Source organism: Rhineura floridana, chromosome 8 (assembly GCF_030035675.1).
Source record: "Rhineura floridana isolate rRhiFlo1 chromosome 8, rRhiFlo1.hap2, whole genome shotgun sequence".
In the NCBI taxonomy this organism is placed as follows: domain Eukaryota; kingdom Metazoa; phylum Chordata; class Lepidosauria; order Squamata; family Rhineuridae; genus Rhineura; species Rhineura floridana.
Genome location: NC_084487.1, coordinates 35,353,865 through 35,380,473, shown reverse-complemented (window position 1 = coordinate 35,380,473; position 26,609 = coordinate 35,353,865). Strand labels below are relative to the sequence as shown.

At 43.0% G+C, this 26,609-nt stretch overlaps 1 protein-coding gene across 1 annotated transcript in view; it reads left to right on the top strand.

Moving 5' to 3' along the window:
- Positions 1–26,609, top strand: part of PAH (phenylalanine hydroxylase) — a 61,763-nt gene that overhangs the window by 9,753 nt on the left and 25,401 nt on the right. The window contains exon 3 of the mRNA XM_061638871.1: positions 16,985–17,168. Within this exon, the coding sequence (XP_061494855.1) occupies positions 16,985–17,168 (184 nt within the window). The remainder of the gene's footprint in view (positions 1–16,984; positions 17,169–26,609) is intronic.

The following is a 26,609-nucleotide window of genomic DNA, read 5'->3' as shown; positions in this document are numbered from 1 at the left end:
GATTTATGGAGGATAAGGCTATCAGCGACTACTATCCATGATGGCTACCCTCTGCCTCCATTGTTGGAGGCAGTATGCTTGCAAATACTAAAATAACAAAAAATATTTCAGAAAGATCTCTATTTACACTTGACAGCTTGCTTAAAATGTACTAACATATCTATGATGGACTGAGTGCATTTCCCCCTTTCTCCCTAATGCTTTAATGCAGGCCTCTCTAAAGAGGGAAGTTCAAAGCTGTGGCACGCAACAGAGAAGGCATTACTGAGGGCCGTTACTGGGAAAACCTAACATGGAACATGAAGCAGCACCTCCTCAGATAATCTCAATATTCAGTGTACATTCATGTAAGGTTGGGATGGGCAACATGCAGCCCAAATTTCATGTAGCACACAGAGACAGGATAGTACAGAGTGAGGAGAGAGAAGGTGGTAGCAGAGAGATTCTGCAATGCTACAGACTTTTGGCTTTGGCTCCATCCAACATTGGCTGCAGACCCCTGACTGACTTTCTCATCCATCAATGGCCCTTCACAGGAAAAAGGTTCTTCGCCCCTGATGAAAGTTGGAGGCAGCGTGCTTCTGAACAGCAATCGCTGGAAACCGCAGGAAGAGAGAGTGCTCTTGTGCTCAGGTCCTGCCTGTGGGCTTCCCATGGGCATCTGGTTGGCCACTGTGAGAACAGGATGCTGGACTCGATGGGCCACTGGCCTGATTCGGCAGGGCTCCCCTTATGTTCTTATGTTATGAAATGGCAGTAAATAAACAAATAAAAACAAAACCGCACATTTGTAGATAATATCAATAACCATCATACTCCTGCTAATGCTAGAAAGGTGATACTGGTTGGCCCACAATCCTGACGAAAATCAAACCTGTTTCTGAAATGTCAACAGAACCTTTCCTTCCAGAGATAACAGCAGCTTAAGGGGATGGTTTGCATTTGGACAGGGGTGGTGGTGGTGGTACAATCCTAACCCTCACATACTGCAGTTCTGATCCTGTTCAACCCCTGCCTCCTCTCTTGTGGCTATTTAAAAATTGTTTTTAAAATGTGCACCTGTGGGGGACATTTGACCCTCCAGATGTTGGTGAACTACAGCTCCCATCAGCCTCAGCAAGCATAGCCAATGGCCAAGGATGATGGGAGTTGTAGGTCCCCAACATTTGAAGGGCCAAAGGTCCCCCACACCTGCTATATAAAATGAACATAAGGTACATGTAGAGTCCAGTCAGATATGTGACTCTTAGCAAAGATTACTGTCCTTCCCCTCCCTCCTGTTAAGCAAACAGGACTTCAAAATAGTCATCTTTCTCAGTATTTTGGATGTGCTTATTAAAAGCAATGTTTGCTTTAGTCAGTGAAACTATTCTAGCTAACTTGAAAGAGTCACGTGTGCACATTTGGCAACAGAGCAGATGGTCACATCATTTTCGGAGGGGAGTGGTGTTTGTATATTGATGCAACTGGCATAATCATTTGCTGCAGGATATCTGTTTGGACAAGATAAAAATTAACTCATCCATTACTCTGATGTGGAAAATTCAGGAATAAATAAATTTATGCAGCATTTTCATCAGGGTGGAAATATTTGGATGGAGTAGAGATTGCTAAGAATATAGGTGTCAGTAAGGCCTTCATTATTATTATTATTATTATTATTATTATTATTATTATTATTATTATTATTATTATTATTATTATTATTATTATTATTATTATTATTATTTTATTATTATTTTGTTGTTGTTGTTGTTGTTAATAATAATAATAATAATGATAATAATAAACTAAATGTATATTCCACCCTTCCTCCTGCAGGAGCCCAAGGCAGCAAATACTGCAAGTAAATAGGGTGGCACAAAATAGTTGCCCTTTTGTTCTTTAGCATGATTTAAGGATGGGGAATGGGAATTGCAGGGCAATTGGGGTTTAAAATGGCTTACACAATAGTTGAAGACAACTCTTTCCATTGTCTTTAGCAGAAGATGAATGTAATTTGTAACTAGGGGAGCATCACAGCTCAGTGTTAGAGTACCTAACATGCAGAAGATCCCAGGTTCAATTCCTGGCATCTTCAGGTAGGGGAGGGAATGCTCCCTGTCTGAAACCTTGGAGAGCCACTGCCAGCCATTGTAGTCAATACTGAGCTAGATGGACCAATAGTTTGACTCAGGACAAGGCAGCTTCCTCTGCTGCTATAAGGTAGCAAAAGTTAGATCAACATGGTTAATGTCACTGTATAAATGTCATTCAGAACATGGAGCTATCCACGTTCTACTTAGTCCAGTCAGTATGGCACTCAGTTGCTATGAAAAAAGCTATAAAACTGTGAAGAAGGCACTTTAATTGCAAAGACTATGCGAAGAAGCTACAGATGGCTTTTACAGCCCATCCCCTTCCACTTCAGAAGCTGGAAACAAGGGTCATTCCAGGTGAGAGAAACTGGAGAGTTGTTGGCTCTGGAAACTCACCCGCTCTCCAGTGCATCCTGGAAGCAGATGTTGGCACTAATGTAACGTGGCATGTTCTGTTGGCGTGTGTGCGTTGTTGTGTGAAACAGCATACATTACGTTGGAGTTAAGTTGAGCAAGAAACTTCTTCAGAGCATGTTAAGAGTCTTTATTGAAAGACATTAAGGCCAGAGGCTTAAGAGTAAATACATGTAGAGATTCTTCTCACCCCCCTTCTGGTACATCTCTCTCCACAGATAAACACAAAACACAGCCTCTCAGCTCAGAGGCATAATTCAGAAGAAGAGAACACATAGACTCTGTTAGAACTTTCCCAGTCGCTATCAGATGGCTACCATAGCAACGACCCTGGCAGTCCGTTCCCAGACAGAGCATAGACATAACTCCCCCTTAACCACAGTTACATCTTCACACTTGCAGGCTTCATGGAAAACTACTAGAGACAGTAATGCCTACTGGTCACCAGCCCAACAGCTTCCCTTTTTTCCATTAAGACTGCAAAATACACATGAAATACATCTCCATAATACATAGTCATACAGTCATACATTTCTACAATACCTCTTGCAATACATTTCAGTACATTGCATTTTCAGTTCAGTACAGTTCAAACTTTATTCACTCAAACTTTGGTTCATTCCAAGCCTTGTCACCAGTTTGCCAAATTTCTCCTCACACAAAGGCTTGGTCATTATGTCAGCCACCATGTTGTTAGTGTCACAAAATTTTAGGTTAACAAACCCCTGCTGCACACAATCCCTTACATGAAAGTATCTGACACTAATATGTTTTGTTCTCTTGGTATGAGCTTCTGATGTGGCTATCTTAATGCAGGTCTGATTATCTTCATAAACAGTAATCGGAAATTGCATATCAATGCCTATCTCCTGCATGAGCATTGCGAACCATTGTAGCTCATTACAGGCCTGTGATAGGGCCACATACTCGGCTTCTGCACTTGATGTTGCAACCACATTTTGTTTCTTGCTGCTCCAGTCAATGCATGACCCGTGCCACATCACAACTATGCCAGAGGTTGACTTACGACTGCTCAGCTCCCCTGCATGATCTGCATCCACAAAACATTCAAGACCTCCTGTCTTTGCTCCTGACAAAACCAGACTCTTTGTCTTCGTGCCTTTCAGATAACGCACTATCCTTTTAATCCCTTGCCAGTCAGCCTCTGAAGGATGCTCTACCTTCCGGCTTAAAATACTGACTGCATTACATATGTCTGGGCGAGACACCTTCACCAAATATTGCAATTTCCCTATTATGCGCCTGTACTTCTCAGGATCTGTACAAGGCGTCTCCTGCACATTCTGTTGGAAAGCCACAACCATTGGAGTCTTCACAACATTGCATTCTGTCATGTTGCATTCTTCTATGATCTGATTTATTTTACTTTCCTGACTCAATGTTATGCTTCCGTCTTCTGCACGCACAATATCTGTGCCTAAATAGTGTGTGACAGGCCCCAAATTCTTTGTGTCCACCTGCCTGCCCAGTTGCTCATTAAATTCTTGTTCCTCTTGCTGCTCATGATAAAAATACATGATGTCATCAACGTAAACTGCACAGAACGTGGTTTTCATCCCCTGTCTCTTTATATACACACATGGATCTGCCTTGCATCTTTGGAATCCCATTCCATGCAACACTCTGTCCAATTTCTCATTCCAGCAGCGTGCACTTTGCCGCAGTCCATATATTGATTTATGCAGTTTACACACGAACCCTTCCTTTGACACAGAACCCGGAGGCAGTTCCATATATATCTCCTCTCTTAAATCACCATGTAGGAATGCCGTCCCTATATCGTAGTGATTTACACTCATGTTCTGCATCGCTGCCAGCTTCAGCAGCACACGAATGGACTCATGTTTCACAACCGGGGCGAAAACAGCATCATAATCTGTCCCATGCTGCTGGGTGAATCCCTTGGCAACCAAACGTGCCCTGTACCTCTGTACTTCCCCGGAACTTGCTTTCTTCTTCTTAAACACCCATCTGCAACCTATGGCCTTTTTACCCATGGGTAACTTTACTAATGTCCATGTGCCATTCTTTTGCATGGCTTGTAATTCTTCCTGCATGGCCTGCTGCCATTTGTGCTGCTCTGCCTCAGGCATCAGCCTGATTGCTTGAAATGATGCTGGCTCTTCTAGTTCTCTGTGAACTTCCTCCATCTGGGCAGTGAATACCGACGGCATGCCTTTTACGGCTGTCTGTTTACAGCCCTGACCGTCATTCCCTTTCCGCCCCATTGAACTCAAGGCATCAGCACACTTCACACCCATGGACATTTTAAACTGTGAATCATTAAGGCTTCCCTGCAAACACACTTGATCTCCCCTCATTACAAAACATTGGTATTTGTGGAACAAAATTGAATAATTACAACTCACCAGTTTTCTAACTGATAAAATATTATGAGCCAATTCCGGAACAAACAAACAGTCTGACATTAGTCCAAGTTTGTCAAATTTAACCAGACCACGTGCTTTTATGGATTTCCGTGATCCATCAGCAAGTAAAACAAAGTCCTGCTCATCTGTAGATGTGTAAAACAGACTCCTGTCTTTAATTAATATATGGCTTGCTCCGCTGTCGACAATATAGTTAATTTGTTCCAAGTCTTTAGACTTCTGTTTACAAACAAAGTTCACACTTCCCTGCTTCAAGCCTCCGTCCCTGGAGTTTCGCTTGATTGCACAATCTTTACGGAGATGCCCATGGGCCCCACAGGCAAAACAAGACTTCAGCCGCTGCTGCTCCCGCTTGTTTTCCTGTCTGCTTTCGGCAGCCTGCTCCGGTTCGGCACATTTCTCCTCCTTGTTTCTGACAGCTTCCACCGGCTGGGCTCTCTGCGCCTCCTGCCTCCGCTGCCATTCCTGGGACAAATCCTGCAACGCATCCCAGAGCTGTTTAGCCGACAGCTCATCTCTCACACACATCAGTTGAGAATCCGATAGAGCCAAGATTATAAACGCCTGCGCCCTCTGGTCTCGACGCTTCCAGGCCACGGTCGGTACCGCCGGGGTTTTTTCCTCAATCACGTCCCATAAATCCTCTGTTATCAGCAAAGCCCGCATCCTCGGCTTCCAGCTGCCATAATTCTTGTCATTAAGTCGTTCCATCGGCAAGCCTTCCCCAGACAGGTTTACAGCCATGTTGCTCACCTCCGTCTGGTCCAATCAATCAAGCTGCCCTCTCTGGAACTCTGTCTGCCGTTCAGACCAGCAACTTACTCCGGTGTAATGCGCTGTGGAGCGTAACCATCCTCTGCTACCACTGTTGGCGTGTGTGCATTGTTGTGTGAAACAGCATACATTACGTTGGAGTTAAGTTGAGCAAGAAACTTCTTCAGAGCATGTTAAGAGTCTTTATTGAAAGACATTAAGGCCAGAGGCTTAAGAGTAAATACATGTAGAGATTCTTCTCACCCCCCTTCTGGTACATCTCTCTCCATAGATAAACACAAAACACAGCCTCTCAGCTCAGAGGCATAATTCAGAAGAAGAGAACACATAGACTCTGGTAGAACTTTCCCAGTCACTATCAGATGGCTACCATAGCAACGACCCTGGCAGTCCGTTCCCAGACAGAGCATAGACATAACTCCCCCTTAACCACAGTTACATCTTCACACTTGCAGGCTTCATGGAAAACTACTAGAGACAGTAATGCCTACTGGTCACCAGCCCAACATGTTCATTGACATGTTACTATACAGAACACAGAACAAATCTCAACTTCTTGTCTGGCTTATACTGCAACTGGTGAACCAGACGAAGGGTGCTTCTAGACCAGTGGTTCTCAAACTTTTTTGGTTCGCGGCGCACTGTAAAATATATAAAAATTTTCTGGTGCACTTTGTGTACAAAATTAAAAATATATTAATATATTTTAAACTATGAATAAAAATTGATCATGGATGTAATAAATCTCTATATAAATGGGTTTCTTCTTATTTTTAAAATATACTTTCATAATATTCGCGGTGCCCTGGCTCACCATTTGAGAATCACTGTTCTAGACTCTTGGTCCTGTTGAGTAGGATTCAATAACAGGCTGACAAGTTTGGGTTGAGCAATTGAAGTGGATGTGGTGCTCTTGCACAACAAACCTGCTTCCCCAACCCACCCCACCATCAATTTTTTGGGTTAAGGCAGCCTTTCCCAACTAGTGGGCCACCAGATGTTGTTGGACCACAATTCCCATCTTTCCTGACCATTGGCAATGCTGGCTGAGGCTGATGGGAGTTGTGGTCCAACAACATCTGGTGGCCCACTAGTTGGGAAAGGCTGGGTTAAGGAAAATTGCAGGAAAATGACCTGGAAACTGTGGGAGAGCAACTGCTTGTCGCAATGTTGCATAACCTCCCCACAAAAAAAATGAGAATGAATGCTCAATAAATAGGTGGTGCTGTCTAACCTCCCTGTGAACTTCATGCAAACAAATCAGGAGGAATATTAAAAAAAATAGGTGATCTGGAAGTGACCCAAGTTTCTTTTTAAAAAAAGGTAATTTATCAATACAAACTGCTAAATTTATATATAGCACTTGTGCAATTATATAACCCCCTTGTCTGATATGTATAAGACCCCTTGTTCTCCAGTAACAACTCTGTGAGGCCAGTCTCATGGTATAGTTCACCTGTTTCTGGTCTGTTGAAATAAAGTTGAGAGAAAGGGAGCGTGTACATTTCTTGCCATGTATATATTTGAGTGCATTTAAAAGATGACATAAGCACAAGGCCAAGAAGGCAGTGTGAGACAGGGGGGAGTTGCTGTTTCCATATTGCTGCCCAGATTGAATGGGAATAAATTAACTCCTGGGGAAAGGCTGCAGCTCAGTGGCAGAGCTTCAACTTTGCTTGTAGAAGGTCCCAGGGTCAATCCCTGGCATCTCCAGGTAGTGTTGAGAGGGAACCCTATTTGACATCCTGGAGAGCTACTGCCAGTCAGTGTAGACAATACCAAGCTAGTTGGCCCAATGGTCTGACTCGGTATAAGGCAGTTTCCTATGTTCCTTCCTTTCCTTTGTTGACTGTAAAGTTTGAGAGCAACTTTAAGGAGCAGCATCCCAGTTCCTGGAGATACTTTCCCAGTAATTTTGATTTTCCATATCCACTTACATGTAAGATAGTTTACTTTGAACACCGTTTTATAATAGAAAATGCTCTTTTTATTTTATCATTGTAAGCACTCTGGAATCAACCTATACACTATTAGTTGCAAGTTTAGCATTAGACACTAGGTGGAGTATGAATACTGAAATGTAATTAGGATTCGACAAGTCATCTACCTCTAAACTGCTATAAATATTTTTAATTAAACCACTTAATACTAACAGAAAAATCACTTTGTTGTGGTTTAACAACCCGGTAACCCAGGGATTTAATGAAATGTTACAAAAGTATGGCTCAGAACAAGTTGAGGAAGCCCCAAGACTTATTTTTGCAGTGTAATCCTATACATGTCTACTTGGAATTAACTCCAATGTGTTCAGTGGGATTTACAAGTGAGCATAGGATTACAGCCTTAGATGGCAATCCTGTACATACTTACATTGGAATAAACACACTTAACTTGGAGTAAATTCCACTGAAATCAATAGAGTTTACTTCTGAGTAATAGGATTCTGAGTATAGGATTGCACAGCTAATCCATGAGGAGGTAACATCAAAGAAATCATAAGGGACACAGACTAGCAAATTAGTTGTGAGTATGTCCCATTGGCATCAGCAAAGAAATGGGATTTAGGGTCAAACCCTCGCTTAGTTGATTAAAAAAAAATCTGGCTCAAGAAGGTAGGGGTGCAAACCAGATTAGGATCCTGGCATGGGAAAGGTGAGGCTTTAACTCTTTGCTTCTGTCATGGTCCTGATTGGATCCCTACCAGGAGTGTAGTCATCCAGGGTCTTGGGGGAATCTTAAACCCCTTACCTTTGGAGGAGCCAGGTTCCAATATCTCCAGCATCCTATGAGCCAATCAGCATGAAAGGGGATTATGTTGGCCGTTGAGAAGAGTCCTCTAACATGCTTCCTTCAGAGTGAAAGGAGGTGAGTCAGCAGTAGCCAACACACTCCCCTTTCATGCTAACTGGCTCCTAGAGATGTCTGTTGTTGGGAGAAGGCATGAACATTCTCAACCCAGCAGCAAAAAAGGGGGGAGGGGAAAGATGTGTGGCTTTGTTCCCACCCAAACCCAAGAGTAAGGGAGAAAAGAGAGAGAAAAATGTTCTTAGGGGTGAGGAGAGAGTGTGTGTATGATGGTGTTTTGGATTTTAATGATTATATTCATAAAGGAAGCCATCACGCCGTCTTGAGGGGTCCATGGTTAAGGAGGAAAGGATGAAGTCACCTCACACCACAGTCCCAATCTGGTATTTTCCCACCCCAGACCACATGCTGGCTACTTGTGACTATGGCTTCCTACAGTAAATTACAGGTGGGGAATCCCAGGCCCAGGGGCTGAAGGTGGCCCTCCAAGCCTCTCCTTATCTGGCCCTCAGGACTCTCCCCAGGGCCCACCCCTCACTGACCCTGGCTCACATCCTAAGCGTTTTTGCCTGGCTGGAATGCATTCGAGAACTCGGAGCGTGCCTCTTGTTTGTCCCATTGGAGGACACAGAGTGTATGTGTGTATATGTGTGAAGAATCATAGAATTGTAGAGTTGGAGGGGTCCTATAAGGCCATCAAGTCCAACCCGCTGCTTACTGCAGGAATCCAAATTAAAGCACACCCGACAGGTGGCTGTCCAGCTGCCTCTTGAATGCCTCCGGTGTTGGAGAGCCCACCACTTCCCTAGGGGTCTCCCTAGTCTAGAAACTAAACTACTCCACCAAGGCTGAAATTTACATTTGTTGCTCTACCCACTTTTGCTTCTGGTCCCACCCGCCACTGGTGTGTGGCCCTTGGAAAGTTACTCGCAAGGAAATGCAGCCCTTGGGCTGAAATAAGTTCCCTGCCTCTGTGATAGATGTTAGGAAAGCAACCGGATTAGATGCCTGCAGCGAAGAATGTGCCTAACTCCATCTTTAAAAAAGAGAGCTGGTGGGGAGCTTCCTTGGGAAGGCAGGAGTGCAGAAGCCCAGGTCAGGGAGAATATATCGTCTGCTCCTGAAGGACCATCAGTTGGCCTTTGAGAACTCTGTCCTATATTTTAGACCAATTGTTTGTTTTTCTATTTTAAAACTGTGCCTTGGCTGAAATGTAGTGTATAAATGCAACAGTCAAAGTTAAAACCAAGTTAAAACAAGCTTATTTTTAAACATAATAGATTAAACAAATCAGCTCATTTCTTAATCACAGTATAATAAAAAGCAAAACAATTAAAACAGCCAGCCTCTTTAAACAGAATTTTGTCTAACTACAGTTGAAAAAAGAGAGTTTAGTTTACTCAAACACACCCTTACAAGATCAGCACATTCGTATCTAAACCACATTCTAAACCAACACCTCAAATCACACTCTACAGGCACTCCAAACTGAGTGAATGGGCGGGAAAATGGCAAATGCATTTCAGTATAAACAAGTGTAAAATTATGCATATTGAAGCAAAAAATCTGAATTTCACATATACGCTCATGGGGTCTGAACTGGCGGTGACCAACCAGGAGAGAGACCTCGGGGTTGTAGTGGACAGCATGATGAAAATGTAGACCCAGTGTGTGGCAGCTGTGAAAAAGGCAAATTCCATGCTAGGGATAATTAGGAAAGGTATTGAAAATAAAACAGCTGATATCATAATGCCGTTGTATAAATCTATGGTGCGGCCGCATTTGGAATACTGTGTACAGTTCTGGTCACCTCATCTCAAAAAGGATATTATAGAGTTGGAAAAGGTTCAGAAGAGGGCAACCAGAATGATCAAGGGGATGGAGCGACTCCCTTATGAGGAAAGGTTGCAGCATTTGGGGCTTTTTAGTTTAGAGAAAAGGCGGGTCAGAGGAGACATGATAGAAGTGTATAAAATTTTGCATGGCATTGAGAAAGTGGATAGAGAAAAGTTCTTCTCCCTCTCTCATAATACTAGAACTCGTGGACATTCAAAGAAGCTGAATGTTGGAAGATTCAGAACAGACAAAAGGAAGTACTTCTTTACTCAGCACGTAGTTAAACTATGGAATTTGCTCCCACAAGATGCAATAATGGCCACCAGCTTGGATGGCTTTAAAAGAAGATTAGACAAATTCATGGAGGACATTGCTATCAATGGCTACTAGCTGTGATGGCTGTGCTCTGCCACCCTAGTCAGAGGCAGCATGCTTCTGAAAACCAGTTGCCGGAAGCCTCAGGAGGGGAGAGTGTTCTTGCACTCGGGTCCTGCTTGCGGGCTTCCCCCAGGCACCTGGTTGGCCACTGTGAGAACAGGATGCTGGACTAGATGGGTCACTGGCCTGATCCAGCAGGCTCTTCTTATGTTCACATAATTTAATCTCACATCCTAAAAGCAACATACTCACATGTACATACCATAGGAATCACCATGACAACCACGCAAATCTACATACAACCAAATCATGCACACATGTTCTAACTATTCTAAGCCCCTTCCAGAGGCAAGATAGCCTAGCATCAAAAGGAAGCCCATAGTAGGTCCATCCCATGTGTTTCCCTCTCCCCAGCCTAACACTGGGCCAGAGCAATATCAGATGGAGCCAGGAGGAGAGTGGCAACCCTTTTGCTCCTCAGGCATGTCTATAAATTGTATGGATTAGGTGGGTTTAGAACCCAAGGCTCTCAGATGAAGTTACCTCATATAGGCCTCCTGTCCATCCTGCATGGCCTTCTGGCTTTTTGAACTCTAATGGACACTACTTTGATCTGTCTATTTCCATAGCAGCATCAGCCGTCTGCCCATTTTGGGGGTCCTGCAATCATTCACTCCCCACCGCAACAAGTCTTTATGGGTTCTCACATCAAGAGGGTCACTAAGGGTTTCATTCTGTTCTCACTTTGACATTGTTGGTGGAGGTTGCTGCGGCTTGGCTCTGGCATCAAATCCTAAATGCTCCGGGAGAACAGTGGAGAAGATGCTGTAACATTTCTGTCTGCTTTTGCAAGGTGTGATGCAACTGACCCAATGACACGATAGCTCTTGCAATGAAGACAAATAAATCACCAATATAAACCGAAAGCCCTAATATCTCAGCGATGACGCCATGAGGAAGATCCTTGCTTAGAGCAGACTGTGATTTTTTGAGTCTGGTCTCAATCACAATAAATCTTGCTTGGAGTAATTTTAACTTTTCCTAACTCTGGAGCCCTCTAATGATTTGTGAGCACCCAATTAAATAGGAAATACAAAGCATTGTCTGTGTGGGATGCAGATCTTTAGAGAACTAAAACAACTTGACCTCAGGGCTCAGCCTAGTTAAATGCATTCTTTGCTGTGGAGGCCACCTCAGTTAGGAGAACATCTTTCCAGAGCTACAGGTTTTGAATGTACTTCTGACCTTTTCAACCTATTGTGCTGGTATCTGGCCAAACCATTTCAGCTCATCGGTAGCATCCACTGCTAAGAACTCAGAGAAATGCATATCATTGCTTGTTGTGGCAGAGGTGCCATTTCAGATTTCTCTGTGTGGATAGAGTCAGTAATGTTTACAGGCCTGCTCCTGAATATATTCAAAGTTAAATTACAAAAAATGCAGCATTTGTCCTGGCTATTCTTTGAGGTGGCTGCTTTCTACAATGACCATAGCAGTGTTATCAACAGACCAAACAGCCCTTTTTTTTTAACAACAAAAGAATTTGTGCCTTTGCCATGCAGTGAGTAGGCATGCCCATTTAATTGTTTACAACTATAGTCACTTAGTAGATAGGACATGTGAGGAGGCTGTCCAGTTCTGCCACACCAAGAAAGAGGACACCACTTTGCACATGGTAATTTATATGTATAGATGGAAAATCAGAATTAATTACTATAATTTAAATACAATGCATCTCACCATAGCAGGAAGACAACAGGTGACGTCTGTAACTGCTCAGTCAGCTGACCACGTGTTGCTTACTGTTGATGGGCAGCTTCAATGCCTCTGCTGCTCTCCTTCTTAAGGGTTTATCCTTAAACCGAACTTGGACTTGGGACAGACCTTCAAATAGAAAACTGTCCTCTCTAAAGTAGGACACATGGCCGCCCTACAAATGACTTGGCTCCTGAGGAACAAGGGTAGTATGAAATATGGGGAATCAGGGGACTGTTCCTTAAGCAGCAGTAGGCATCCTACTTGCTGGATTTTCAATAGATGCACCTATCAAGGAGCCCAAACCCAGGCTCATTCTGCTTCCTTCCTCCTATTCCATTCCTTCCCTGGGTCCTTGCCGCAGCTATTTTCCTCTCCTTCAATTTAAACCCAGTCAGTCATTTTGCCACTGTTTTGGAGAGGAGAAGAAATACATTGTGGTTGTTTAGCAATCACAGGGCATAGTACGCAACTACTTGGGCCTTTTCCCCTCTTATCTAGGGTAGATTGCATACTAGTTTAAATATGGGAAAGTCAAATTGAATCGCTACTTAGGTGTGATATTCATTTTGGGAGATTGTTCTCTCTCCACTTAATAGTCCCTTCCAACAAACTTACTTGGTTCCAAGACTAAAATGTGGCTCAGAGCTCCTAACAAAATGTAAAGAAATGAATAGATTATCCTCAGTAAAATTCCCCACGAGATCTGATGTGCTCTAGTAGGACAGCAGGAAAGATATCCAAGATGGTCGCTGCAGTGTCACTACTGCCTTTGACTATCTTTTCTCTATCTTTTGTAGAATGACTTTTGTGGAGCGATAGTCTCTTGGAAATCTGTCATCAGTTCCTTTACTAACTGGTCTCTATCAGACCACAACACCTCAGGTCTTTAGGAAATATTTGGAAACCTGTCTGTTCTTGCTGGCCTTTCCTTGATTGGTGCTGTTTTTTTTTACTATCCTGTATTTTTCTTGCTCCTGTTGTCTGTCTGTTTATTTTGGCTCTCAGGCAGGATGTTTGTTTTATTATTGCTGTATTTTAAACTAATGTTTGTAATTTCTATAGTTTTGTATACTGTTGGGCAAGGTACTCGAGAAGGTGGTTCAACTTTAGACATCTTGGAAGGAAGCTGGTCTAGAATGGTTTCATTCCAGCTTCCAGCCTGGTTTTGGCAATGAGGTAGTTTTAGTCACTGGAACTGATGCTTTGTATCAGAAGAGGGACAGGGGGAGTGTGACCTTCTTGATTTTCCTTGAATTCTTGGTGGCTTTTTATACCATTGACCATGGTCTCCTCCTGGATCTGCTCCACAAGATGGGAGCTGGGGTATGGTTTTTCAGTGATTTCATTCCTACTTGCAGGACCAAGTTCAGAGAATAGTACCGGGAGACTTTTGCTCAGCCCTGTGGTGTCTGTGATGTGGGGTCTTGCATCTGTTCTGTCTTTCATGCTGTTTGACATCTATATGAAGCTTTTAGGTGCCATCACCAGGGGATTTGGGATGAGTTGTCATTGATACAATGATGACACTCAGTTCTATTTCTTCTTTCTATTGGAATCAGGTGAAGCTGTTCAGGTGCTGAGTTGGTGCCTTAGGTGGTAACAAGCTGCATGAGGACCAAGATTAAACCATGAGAAGATGGAGGCTTGGTGGTTTTGTGGTTCCTTCATCCAGGAAGTGGGTTCATGCCTCATTCTGGATGGGATTGCACTCCCCATAAACGATCAAGTACATAATCTGGGGATAGTCCTGGAGTCTGCTTTGTCAGTGAAAGTTCAAGAAGCCAAAGTGGCTTGGAGTGCTTACTGCCAGCTCTGCCTGGTTCGGCAGTTACAGCCTTTCTTGGACAGGGATAGCCTGAATACAATAACCTTCCAGATTGACTACTGCTATGTGCTCTATGTGGGACTAAAAGATGGTTCACCTCAGGAGAGTACAGAACGGGGTGGCGAACCTTTTTGAGAGTGTGTGCCCAAATTGGCGATAATATTTTAAAAAATTTTCTCACGTGCCCATGGTAATTTTGAGAAGCAGATTATCATTTATTATTATATTTGTATTTTACAATTTTTTTTATGGAGAAAGAGAACAAAATGCTTGAAAGCATTCTTAAAGAAGTCTGTTTAGGCAACCGATAACTCTTCTGAATTGTTTAAAATGGGACAGCTTTAGGAATTACATGTTATTAATATCTAGAAATTCACAAGAAGTAAAATTAATGAATTAGTAACAATAATAATAGTACTTTTTTAAGGAAAAAGGAGGAGTCCTGTTATTTATGTTTATTCATTGTTTTACTATTAACAAAAGTATAACAGAGAGAGAGATTGAAATAAATGAAAGCATTTTAGAAAGCCTGTTCAAAAAATTATTAATATCAACGTTTTTAAAAAGACAATTGAAAAATAACATCATTTATGAATAGTATTGTTATTGTACCTTATCAGCAAAATAAGAAATGTGAAAGTAAAATGATAAGTTTTGGTTCATATTATATAAAACATAAAAAAATCAAGGAAAGGAGAATAAGCATATTTTACTTAGTGAGACTTTTGCTGCTGCACCAATGATGACAGATATTTTATATCAGGCTTGATTTGGTTGTTTTGAGAGCTATGCACGCAGCACTAGTTTCATCAGTAAGTCTACTCCTATAATTAGACTTGACAAAGTTCATCACTGAAAACAATGACTCACATGAATATGTCAATGAAAATACTGTTAATACTGCCATTGTGAGATTTTTCAGACAGTCACAAGTTTCAGGAATTGAATTCCAGAGTTTCAGAACCTCATTTTCTGCAATTTTCTGCATTAATCCAGTCACTAACGAATCTCTTTCAATATTTTCTAGTTCAGCGCTTAAGTCAACAAATTTTTGCCTCCAAATTGAGCTGCTTTGTAAATCAATCAATTGCATCTCAAAATTATCCAGATCAATCCGCTGCAACATTTCCAAATTCAGTTTGTCTAATGTTATACTGCCTGCATACTTTATGAATTTTGCAGTTTCTTCAAATGACCTGAACTTAGTAAATCTTAAAAGAAAATTGTTCAGTAGTTGAATCAATATATCTCACCAGAAAATTTAAACACAATAATATAATTTAGGAGGGAATTGTGGCAGCCAATTGCCTCACTCTCTTTGCTTCAGCACGGGGGCGTCCACACTCCTGCCCAGTTGCGGCTCTGCACAGTTTGTCCATGGCAACAACAGCGGCTCTTAAAACAAGGCAGCTGACCAGCCTTCTTGCCAGGTGGTAATCTCCTCTTCTCTTTTCATGGCAAAGTCCCAAACTCGGTTTCTGTCTGTCTTTCTCCTCTAGCCCTACCGCTTGGAGAGTCCCTTCCTCGTAGGCTAGACCACACAGGCAACCTCCCTGGAGCTCAGTGCAAAAACAGTCTGCCGTCCTCTTGCTGTCTTCCAACTCTAGGTCAGGGGCAGGGAGAAAAGTGAGAGAATCTGAAAACTGCGCTGGTGGCTCAGGCCCCTCTCGCCCCTCAGCAGCACCAAGGCTGTTCCCCTTCCTTCCTTCCCTCCTGCCTCTCCTTCTCTCCGGCTGCCTGGGGTTGTCCTTCCGCTTCAGTTGTTCTTCCACTTAATTCCCCCACCCTCGCTCTAAGGAGGACGTGTGAAAGCACAGCATGTTGCCTGAGAGCCCCAGCAGAGACTCACAAGGCCTCTGTGAGAGGAAGAGATCCCACAAGGTTCTCAGACCGTGGTCTCTCTTAGGGGAAGCAGAGAGCCAGGAGTGCCAACAAATTTTTCTGCATGCCACCTTGGGCACGCGTGCCATAGGTTCACCACCCCTGGTATAGAACCACTTCTGAGGCATTAGTCATTGAGTCCAATTCAAGGTGTTAATTCTGACATATAAAGCCCTAAATAGAGCCCATTGCCTGAAAGAGCACTCCTACCAGTCCCATCCTGCCTAAGACCTAAGACCAACTGGAGAGGCTGTGTTGATAGTTTCATCATTAAGGGACATCCAACTTGCTGGAACCCAGAATAGGGTTTTCTCAGTGGTGGCACTACCATTCTGGAATGAACTGTCCCGTAAGATCAGGCAGTCTGACACATTATATGAATTTTTACAACAGTTGAAATATTTTTAGTTCATCGAGCCTTTGTGTAGAGACAGAGAAAAATGTTAGAAATGTATATGTTGGTTTTTAAGAAATGTAATGTATATATTTCATATTCTGTTTAGAAGTTTTTATTTCCATTGATAGAAATGCCATCAGGATGAAGGGTGGGATATAAATCCCAACAAACAAAGAAATAATATATTATTGTTTTATGGAAGTCACCTTCAGAAAGTTCTCCTCCTAATGGTGGCATACAAATATTTTAAATAAATGAACATAAAGGCTGTTTTGGTTAAATAGCAAGTATGTTCACTTTATAAACAAAGGTTCTTGTCGTCAGTGTTTTTATACACAGTGGACCATCAAGAGGGCCAGCCACTTTCTAGTCCACTGCCACCAAAAATAGTGTCATATTATTCAGCATGTTACCTTCTTTGTTCTAGGAGAAGGGGATAAGCCTGACCCACATTGAATCCAGACCTTCCCGGCTGAACAAAGATGAGTATGAATTTTTCATCAACTTGGAAAGCAATAACATTCCAGCTCTTGAGAAAATCATCAGGACATTGAGAGATGACATTGGAGCAAATGTTCACGAGCTTTCACGTGAAAAAAGGAAGGATGCTGGTAAGTAAATATTGTTCAGAATAACAACATTCCCTCCCAACAGCAAAGGGGTTTACTGCTATCATTACTGTTCAGATACAACCACCTCTGCCACCCCACTGAACCTTCTAGCCTTCCCTTTTTTTGGACTAGCATTGATAACTACAGACATTGAAAATTATGGGATTACTAGACAGCATAGAGCCCTCCAGCTGTTGTTGGGCTTCAACTCCCATCAGCCCCAGCCAGCATGCCCAATGGTCAGGGATGATGGGATTTGGAGTCCAACAACTTGTGGAGGAACACAGGTGTCCCATCCTTGGTTTAGAGGTACCTGGAGTAGTCTTCTCCTTTGACTCAGTAGGTAGTAGAGATGTTTGAGGAATCCAATTCCTGTGAATTCCAGTGCAATCTGATGTGATCCACACCTCCTTAACATAATTATCGTTTCACATTTCTGCATTTTTGTCATTTATCAGCTTTAAATAGTACCAAAATGCATTAAAAATGCATATTTTAGTGTAAAATACTTTTGTACATTGAGTTAGATATGTAATTTAAATTTGCCTTCTGTAATAAAATGTGCATTTTATTACATATTTAAATACATTTTTAAAATGTGGATTGTTTAAAAGAATAGCAGATTAATGCAGAAAGAGGACAGAACAGATTTACCAATGAACATATGAGATTAACATGGGCCAGCAGCAAGCTGATCCATCCATATCTAGTCAGTGGCAAATATATTTCCGCAACCACTGTACCAAATGATTCAAATATATTCATTTATTTAAATATTATAAACTGTACATTCATAAAAATACAGCAAGGCCAAGTGTACATCATATAAAATTACAATAAGAGCAATAAAAACATCAGTAAATAACATCACGAAATAGTAGTTGATAAAAATAATTTCATACTGCAAAGTCTTGTATGAGTAACGTATTTTAGGAGATGTCTGAAAGACAAGAATTATTCCTGCCAAACTTCTACTGTCAGGGAGTTCCACAGGACAGAGCCTGCCACACTAAAAGGCTTGGTCCCTTGTAAAGGCCAGCTGAACCTCAGGGACACGTGGAACCACAATAAGCGCCCCATCAGAGGATCTCAGTGGCTGAGGTGTAGGTACTTTGGACCCAAGTTGTTTAGGGCTTTGTTAATTATCACAAGAACCTTGAACTTGGCCCAGTCATCTATTTGTGTTCAGAACTCACCATTTTACGAATTCCTTATTCCTTATGTAGAATAAATATGCAACCACACAGGAGCAGTGCAATAATCTTGGGGGTAGCCTATTACCACTGCACAATTCCATGAGTATCCAGTATAGACTGTTCTCTATTTCATGTAACATGTAAACGCATCCAAGTCTTAATAATCTCCTGGCTCTTCAAACAGCAGATGTGATCTTAATAGGATTTCAGTTAAGGTTGGCTTAAAATGCTTTAGGTCTGCTGCCTCTTCTTCCTTCCTGGGAGCAACATGAAAGGGCAGTAATATCTTCGTGGAATAAATCCTTATAATCTCCTTACCGTCTCCTTTGTGTCCCATCCATGACATTACACAAAAAAGGAAAAAGGAAAATATTTAGACCCCTCCTTTCAGGAAAGGGACAAAATGTTATGTCTTGGCAGGGAATCATAATCACCTAAAACTGAAGGTTTAATTACATTTTGAAGTGTGTGTATGAGAGAGAGAGAGAATATTGATCCATCTTTCTTAATTATAATTTTGCACACACACACGCGCGCGAAGAGGGTTCTACTTCACTGTCACTCTTATGGCAAGTTTACTTGGACACAAGGCCCCCTGAAATTGCTGGGTATTATTATTATTATTATTATTATTATTATGGATACAATTAGGATCCTAAATAATTGATGTTTATCAGGACTGATTTACACAGCCTTTTTGAATACCATGAAGTTACCATAATGAGAACCAACATTATCATGAAACAATATGTAAAAGTTGCTTTGAGCAACAGATTCCAAATGGGGTGTCATCATTCTGTCTCTGGTCTGTGCATGCCACTGCCATTTTAAAACTAAGCTACTCCAGTCCAGAGGGTGGTATCTTTCAAACTTTTCACTTTGGGCATGGAATGGCTCACTTGACACAAGTTTCCTGGTGATTTCAATATAGAGTACTAGTCTGGTCAAAGCTCTGCCATTGACTGGATATAGTAAAGGTTATGGGAGTCAGCCTTTGGAAAGAAGAGGTCAGAGGTAGAGAGGGAGATGGGTGTATGGGTATAGGTAGCCCAGAAAGACTTAACATGGTGGCACATTAATGGTGATGGATGGGATAGCTTGCTGTTGTCACTAAAATGTGAGTTATGGGAGGATCATGAAGTGACTAATATTTACTTGTGAGACACTTTCCTAAGTCAGGGCAGAGGGAGCTCCCCTTCTCCCATCTTTCATATCATTTTTCAGCTTATTCCTTGGGAGTATCTATAATTCTGCCTCTTATGAGTTATAAAAAGTAAACACAACAAAGATCTTATATATACTCCTTCCTTCTTTTTTCTTTTCTTCCCTTCTCTCTTTTTTGCAGTTTACAGCACAATCTTATGCACACTTACCTAGAAGTAGACAAGCATAGAAGTAAATAGACATTACTTAGGAGTGCTTTAAAGCTACAATCCTATGCATATGTGCACACTTATTTAGAAGTAAGTTCCACTGAATACAGCAGAACTTGTTTCAGAGTAAAGATGCATAAGATCGCACTGTATGTATCTCCTCCTGCTTGCTCACTCTTCCAGACTGAGCCTTCCTTCTTAAAGTTCTTATGGAAGAAACCACTTGCAAAGCAATTCATCGCCCTCTATATTTGGCATTCCTGATTTTGTCTTTGGACATTACACTAAACCATCACTTAGCATTACAATGACAAGTCTAGGATCCCCCACATGGGCTCACACACTCCCTCCTCCTCTTGCTTGGCTGATAAACTGTAGTTAATCTTAGCTATGGTTTGCTTGAAACAAGAGGACTTCAAACCATAGGCTATGAAGTGGGTTTGTTTCAACAAACTGTAATTAAGATTCACCACAATTTAGGGGTCAGATGTAATGGTGAACTGTAGTTAATCAGAAATTGAAGTAAATGCTTCCAAATCCCTTGCAGCTGTGGCAAGGTGTGGGGCGAACAAACAAACCGAAAATTCGCCATGGCTCGTTCCTGTCACAATAAACCATTGTTTACCATGATGCATGAATGCAGCCACTATAACTGCAAAATCAATCATCATGCCACATGCAGTGTTCTTTTTAAGACTTCATATGATTTGTCATGAAAACTCTTGCCTGGTTTGCACATGATGCTAAGCCAAACTATGGCTTAGTAGGACCACATGCATGTGTGAGCTCTAGGGTTGCCAGGTCTCCGGTTTTCTGCCGGAGACTCCAGCAAAAGGGGGCTGTCTCCGGCCTCCGGCTAGACTTCAATTTAAAAGGTGGATCTCCAGCTTTTTATTGGCCCCCTCAGCCACGCATGCGTGATTGACACACGCATACGTTTGGCTGTGGCTGGCCGCTTTCTCACCCTCTTTCAGTCAGGCAGTCGCAGGCAGGGACTAGAGACAAGGAGGACTGAGCGCCGCCGCCCCTGCAGGGACCCCCAGCAGCAGCCCCTGCCCGCTCCCGCCACCCACAGAAGTACAGGTGAGGGTGATGGGTGGAGGCGAGCGGTGGCAGTGGAGGCCAGGCTGGGCCGGCTGCTTCTTAGCCCCGGTCTGGAGCCAGTTCCCCTGGGGCTCAGCAGTCTCTGGCTGGGGGAAAGGACGGCCGGCCGCTTCACCCCTCCTGCTGTGGGTGCCGCTGGGTGGCAGCGGCTGCGATGGGGCTCAGCAGACTCTGGCTGGGGGGGCCTATCGCGGCCGCTGCCGCCCAGCAGCGCCCACAGCAGGAGGGGTGAAGCCGCCGGCCGTCCTTTCCTGAGCAGGGGAACCGGCTCCGGGGCTAAGAAGGAGCCGGCCCTAGCCGGCCTCCACTCCTGCTGAGGCTGCCCGGCCGCGTGGGCCCCGTCTCCTAGCAACCGCTGCTGAGACGGGGCCCATGCGGCCTAGCAGCCTCAGCAGGAGCTGTGGAGGGCAGGCCGGGCTGGCTCCTTCTTAGCCCCGGAGCTCCTGCTCCGGAAAGGATGGCCGACAGCTTCACCCCTCCTCCCTCTGGCTGGGGGGGCCCATCCCAAGAATGTACCAAAAAGCATATAAAATCTGTATTTTACTGAAAGTGTGTCGGGAAAAAATGGCATATTTTAGGCTAAAAATGCACGCATACACCAATTAGTATTTGATGTAAAGCATTTAGAAGTTTCTTATGATTAAGCAGTACACAAATGTCATTAAATGAACAATGCCCACAATAAGGTAATAAATAAGGCAAAATGCCCACAACATGCCTATTTAAAAAAATACAAAAATGAAATGCATTCTGTGCATTAAAAAAATCACAAATTTATATGGAAACAGGACAGAAAATATTTAGGAATGAAGGTATGTGAAACTGGCTTAGGCCAGAAATAGACTGATCTAGCCATCCTTCATAAAGGGCAAAGTGTTTGGATCTTTTTAGTGTACAAAAAAGTCAACTAAGTTTGTGTGTGCAAGGGAGGGGGGCATAATAAAGATTATGCATGATGTGGGGAAGTTCATTTCCCTCTCTCACAGTACTAGAACTTCAGACATTCAATGAAATTAACTAGCAGAACTTCAGGACAGACAGAAGAAAATCTTGAATAAACATATTCTTTAAAAAGAAAAGACCTCCACACATCTTCATACCAACCCTGTGAGGTAGGCTAGGCTGAGAGCTTCATGGCCCAGCAGGGATTTGATCCTGGGGTGTTCCAACCTCACTGAATCTCATATAGAGTGGTTAACTGGTTAGTGCGCGGGGTGGGTGTGTTCTTGTCCAGATACATTAGCCCTCCTTAGACCGGGGCTTAATCTGAGTCAGTGCTCAACCCCTAAACCACTTTTCCATGACAGTGCTCAGCTATGGCAGTAGTGAAGCAAAGTACCTCTGAGGGTGTGCAGAGTGCATTTCTTTTGCTGCTAAGTGATTATAGCCACCCTCAGCCATACATTAAGAACTAGGCCAAAGGGCATCCTGGTCAGAGGGTATAAGCTTTCCAACATGCTCAAAACCTTGGCGCCTCTCGTTATAGAAATAAAACCCACTGTGCTTGAACATAAACAGTCCTTTTTAAAACAGGAGGTGGCTTGAGAGAGAGATTTCGCTTGCTGTGGTGTGGGCACACACATGCACACTTCTTTCTTCCTACTGTCACTTCTGACAGAGCTGGCAGTAGGTGAACATAAAGCCAAAAGCAAGCTGGACACCCTTTTCATTCTTTCTCTCACCCTCTTTTCTTTATCACCTCTCATTTGTCTGTCCTTCCCTAATAAAGGCCATGTCAAGTTACTGAACTGTTTGAGAACTGCTAAGGATACACAACAGCTTTTGCAAAACTGAGTTTATTATGGAAAACTGATTCTTAGCTGATCTTTTGCCACTGGTCCTTGAATTCATTGGAGCCGGTGAATGTCACCTGGCAATTTACAGTGTGGCAGAGATTGCCTCCTTGCATCCAACTACAGAGCCAGAAACTTCAGCAAAGCACCCAAGAGATTCATCCCAATCTACTTTCTGCCCACTTGGTCCTGCCCTGTAGCTAGCGTGGGGCAAATGGGTGCACTGCCCTCCCCTAGAGCTGTGTTTTTCTCCCCACCCCCACCCCATTTTTTTTAAAAAAATGTGTTTTTAATTTGTGACATGACAGTCTCCATTTAAATAATGACAGCTTGTTTTAAGAACAGGAGCAATTTAAGAATAGGACCCTCTGAAAAATTCAGTGAATAAGGTAGAGCGAGTGCACAACAAAAGCTTCATCTAGAAGAGCCCCTGAAACTATGCTCATTCAAGACTTTTCCCTGACTGAGGGTGGATTTTTCATTATCACAATCACCCTATAATTAAGGGATCCAGAAAAAAAGCTTATATAGTAACATGGCCATTGAGGAATTAAATATTAGAACTTTGTATTATGGATTGAGAGCCAGTATGGTATAGTGGTTAGAGTATTGGACTAAAACCTGGGAGACCAGGGTTCGAATCCCCACACAGCCATGAAGCTCCCTGGGTGACCTTGGGCCAGTCACTGCCTCTCAGACTCAGAGGAAGGCAATAGTAAACCACCTCTGTCTGAATACTGCTTACCATGAAGACCCTATCTGGGACCAACTTGAAGGCAGTCCATTTCCATTTTGCATCACCCTAAGCTTGTGAGAAAGAATGACCTTGTCACTTCAGATGGACCTAGGACCTATTTTAGGTAAGATTTCTATTTTAATCTCCAGAGATTTTTTTTTGAATGGCATGCTCCAAGCAACTGTGGTTGATACAATGTATCATGCTTAATGACATCACTAGGGCCCACCCCGTGACGTCACTAGGGCCCGCCCAGTGACGTCACTAGGGCCCGCCCCCATTTTCTCAGGTTTTTGGATGGCTCTGACCTGGCAACCCTAGTGAGCTCCCAGGGAGGAGATTTACCCCATGCTCCTCCCCCATCCTGTTTCTTGCTGTGCCACACTGCACCAAGTCAAAGTTTGGCTTAGTGTGTCATCCAAACCAGGCCTTGTGGTAAAGCTTTCTCCAGACCATGAGTTGTAACCAAGGTTTGTTCTTTGGTACAGGTTGTGGTTAGTTTGGAGAACATAAGGAGGTAAGAAGAGCCTACTGGATTAGGCCAATGGCCTATCCGATCCAGCATCCTGTTTTCACAGTGGCCAACCAGATGTCTATTGGAAGCCCACAAACAGGACCTGAGAGGGGCTTAACCATGAGCCCTGGTTCAGATGACATGCTAAGCTAAACACTGCCTTAGCTCAGTGTTTAGTGGCTTCTCTTTGGGAGCCCATCCGCTCATGCAATCTCACTGAGCTATAGTTCGGCTTAGTGTGACATGCAAACTACTGTGTAATTCATTCAGAAGCCTTTTAAATATGGACAAAAAGTGTCATGTTAGATCCCCTTGAAGTTTGAATAAAAGAATTAAATATGATTCTGATTCTGCCAGACTTGGGTATGTGTGTGTGGGAATACAGACAATTTATTGTTCTTTGGAGACAAGCTAGAGGCTTAGATTCTGTAGAGGCTTTGTTTGCTGGTACCCTGGGGCTGAGCAGAGCAGTTGGCTATGTGTAACAAGGCTCCAACCTGTGCCTTGGAATGACAATAAATTTTAAAGTCCTGTCTTTGACCCCTCCCCAGAATGGGCAGCATTCTGCAGAACCTCTGAAACCTTCAGTTTTGTTGCCCCCCTCATATAAGTAGCTGATTAGCATCCTATTAAGCATCTGACCCCATGTTAAATTGGTCACCACTTGGGTGTCCACTGCAGGACCATAAAATGCTGCTGTTTCTCCTGTAGACAAATCAATATTTATTACTGATCAGCCTGCATTTGCCCTGCAGAGCTTCACAGAGGGTCAGTGTTGCAACAGCTTGCTTTGGCCATTCATTAACGGCAGCAGGAAGAGACAGCCTGTCTGGCTAACTGGTGCAGGAGGAGCGAGCATGTCAAAAGGGCCAAATAATATCTCAGCATTTCGGCAAAGAGACAATGAGAGTTTCTATTTTTAAGGGATTGTTTGGAGTGCTGCTGCTGTTTCTTCTTAATGGCCAATGGTTCCGGGGTAGGCTGGGGAGTGCAGCCCAAAGTAGCCTTCATAACAATTTATTTGCTGGATCAGCCCAAAGTCCAACTTGTCCAGGGATGGTGAACCTGTTGTTGGACTTCAACTCCCATCAGTCCTAGCAATCGTAACAGATAGGAATGATAGCAATTGTTTAATAACATCTTGAGGGCCACAGGTTCTTCATTTCTGGTCTACTCATGAGTAAGTAGCATTTTTTCAATTTCCTTCTAGGTAAGAAGGTTCAGGGTTGCAAGCTAAGTGTATGCTTAAAAAAGCCTTCTCCAACCTGGTGCCCTTCATATGTTCTTAGACTCCAACTCCAATCAGTCCCGGCCAGCATGGCCAATGGGATGGTGGAAGTTGTAGTTCAACAGCAACTGAGCCAGTCTGATGCAGTGGTTAGAGCAGCCTTTCCCAACCAGTGTGCCTCCAGATGCTGTTGGACCACAATTCTCATCTTTCCTGACCATTGGCAATGCTGGCTGAGGCTGATGGGAGTTGTGGTCCAACAACATCTGGAGGCACACTGGTTGGGAAAGGCTGGGTTAGAGTGTTGGACTGGGACCTGGGAGACCAGGGTTCAAATCCCCACTCAGCCATGAAGCTCACTGGGTGACTTTGGGCCAGTCACTGTCTCTCAGCCTAACCTACCCCACAAGGTCATTGTGAGGATAAAATCAAGAGGGAGAGAAACCATGTCTGTTTGCCACCTTGAGCTCCTTGGAGGACAGGTGGGATATCAATGTAATAATAAATAAAATAAATAAGCAACATCTGGAAGGGCACAAGTTATCCATCCCTGATCTTGTCCAACGTCCTGTTTCCAACAGCTGCCATCCAGATGCCTCTATCACAAGAAAGGCCTGAAGGTGACATGCAGTTTTCTCCCCTTCGCCCTCCATTTGTTCCTAATAACTGGTGTCCAACAGTGGCACACAGCCCCTGTACTAGGGATGGAAAAATCTGTCAATTTCAGTTCTCTCAGTTTCTAATTTTTCCAATCTTAAATTTGATTCTCTACATTTCTGCAGCAGTTTGCAATTTTTTTAAAAAAAAAATCCACATGAAAATTCTCCAGCATTTTAGTGAGAATTCCTCCTTCTTTTGTATGCAGTTTTGTATGCAGTTTTGACAGATGTTGTTGGACCACAATACCTGATGGAACTCCTCTCCCGATACAAACCCACCTGTACACTACATTCAAGATCAAAGGCCCTCCTCCGGGTGCCTACTCCGAGGGAATCTCGGAGAATGGCAACAAGGGAGAGGGCCTTCTCAGTGGTGGCCCCCAAATTATGGAATGATCTTTCTGATGAGGTGTGCCTGGCGCCAACACTTTAAACAGTCATGGCGTCTCTCAAAGAATCCTGGAAACTGTATCTTATCTTATCTTTTTGGCACCAGGTCAAGACTTTCCTCTTCTCCCAGGCATTTTAGCATGTATTCTATATTGTTTTAAATTTTTAAATTGTGTTTTAAATTGTTTTTTAAAAGATGTATTTTAAATTGTATTTGTTTTTAGTTATTGTAAACCGCCCAGAGAGCTTCGGCTATGGGGCGGTATACAAGTTTAATAATTAATTAATTAAATAAATAAATAAAGTACACATCTTTAAAAATGTAATGCATTTTTGTATGTTTTCACTAATAAATTCATTTTTATACACACTTTGCTCTAACATGCATTTTTGCAAACATTGCTTAGTTGGAGAACTACATCACAAAATGTGGTATTTTTTTTAAAAA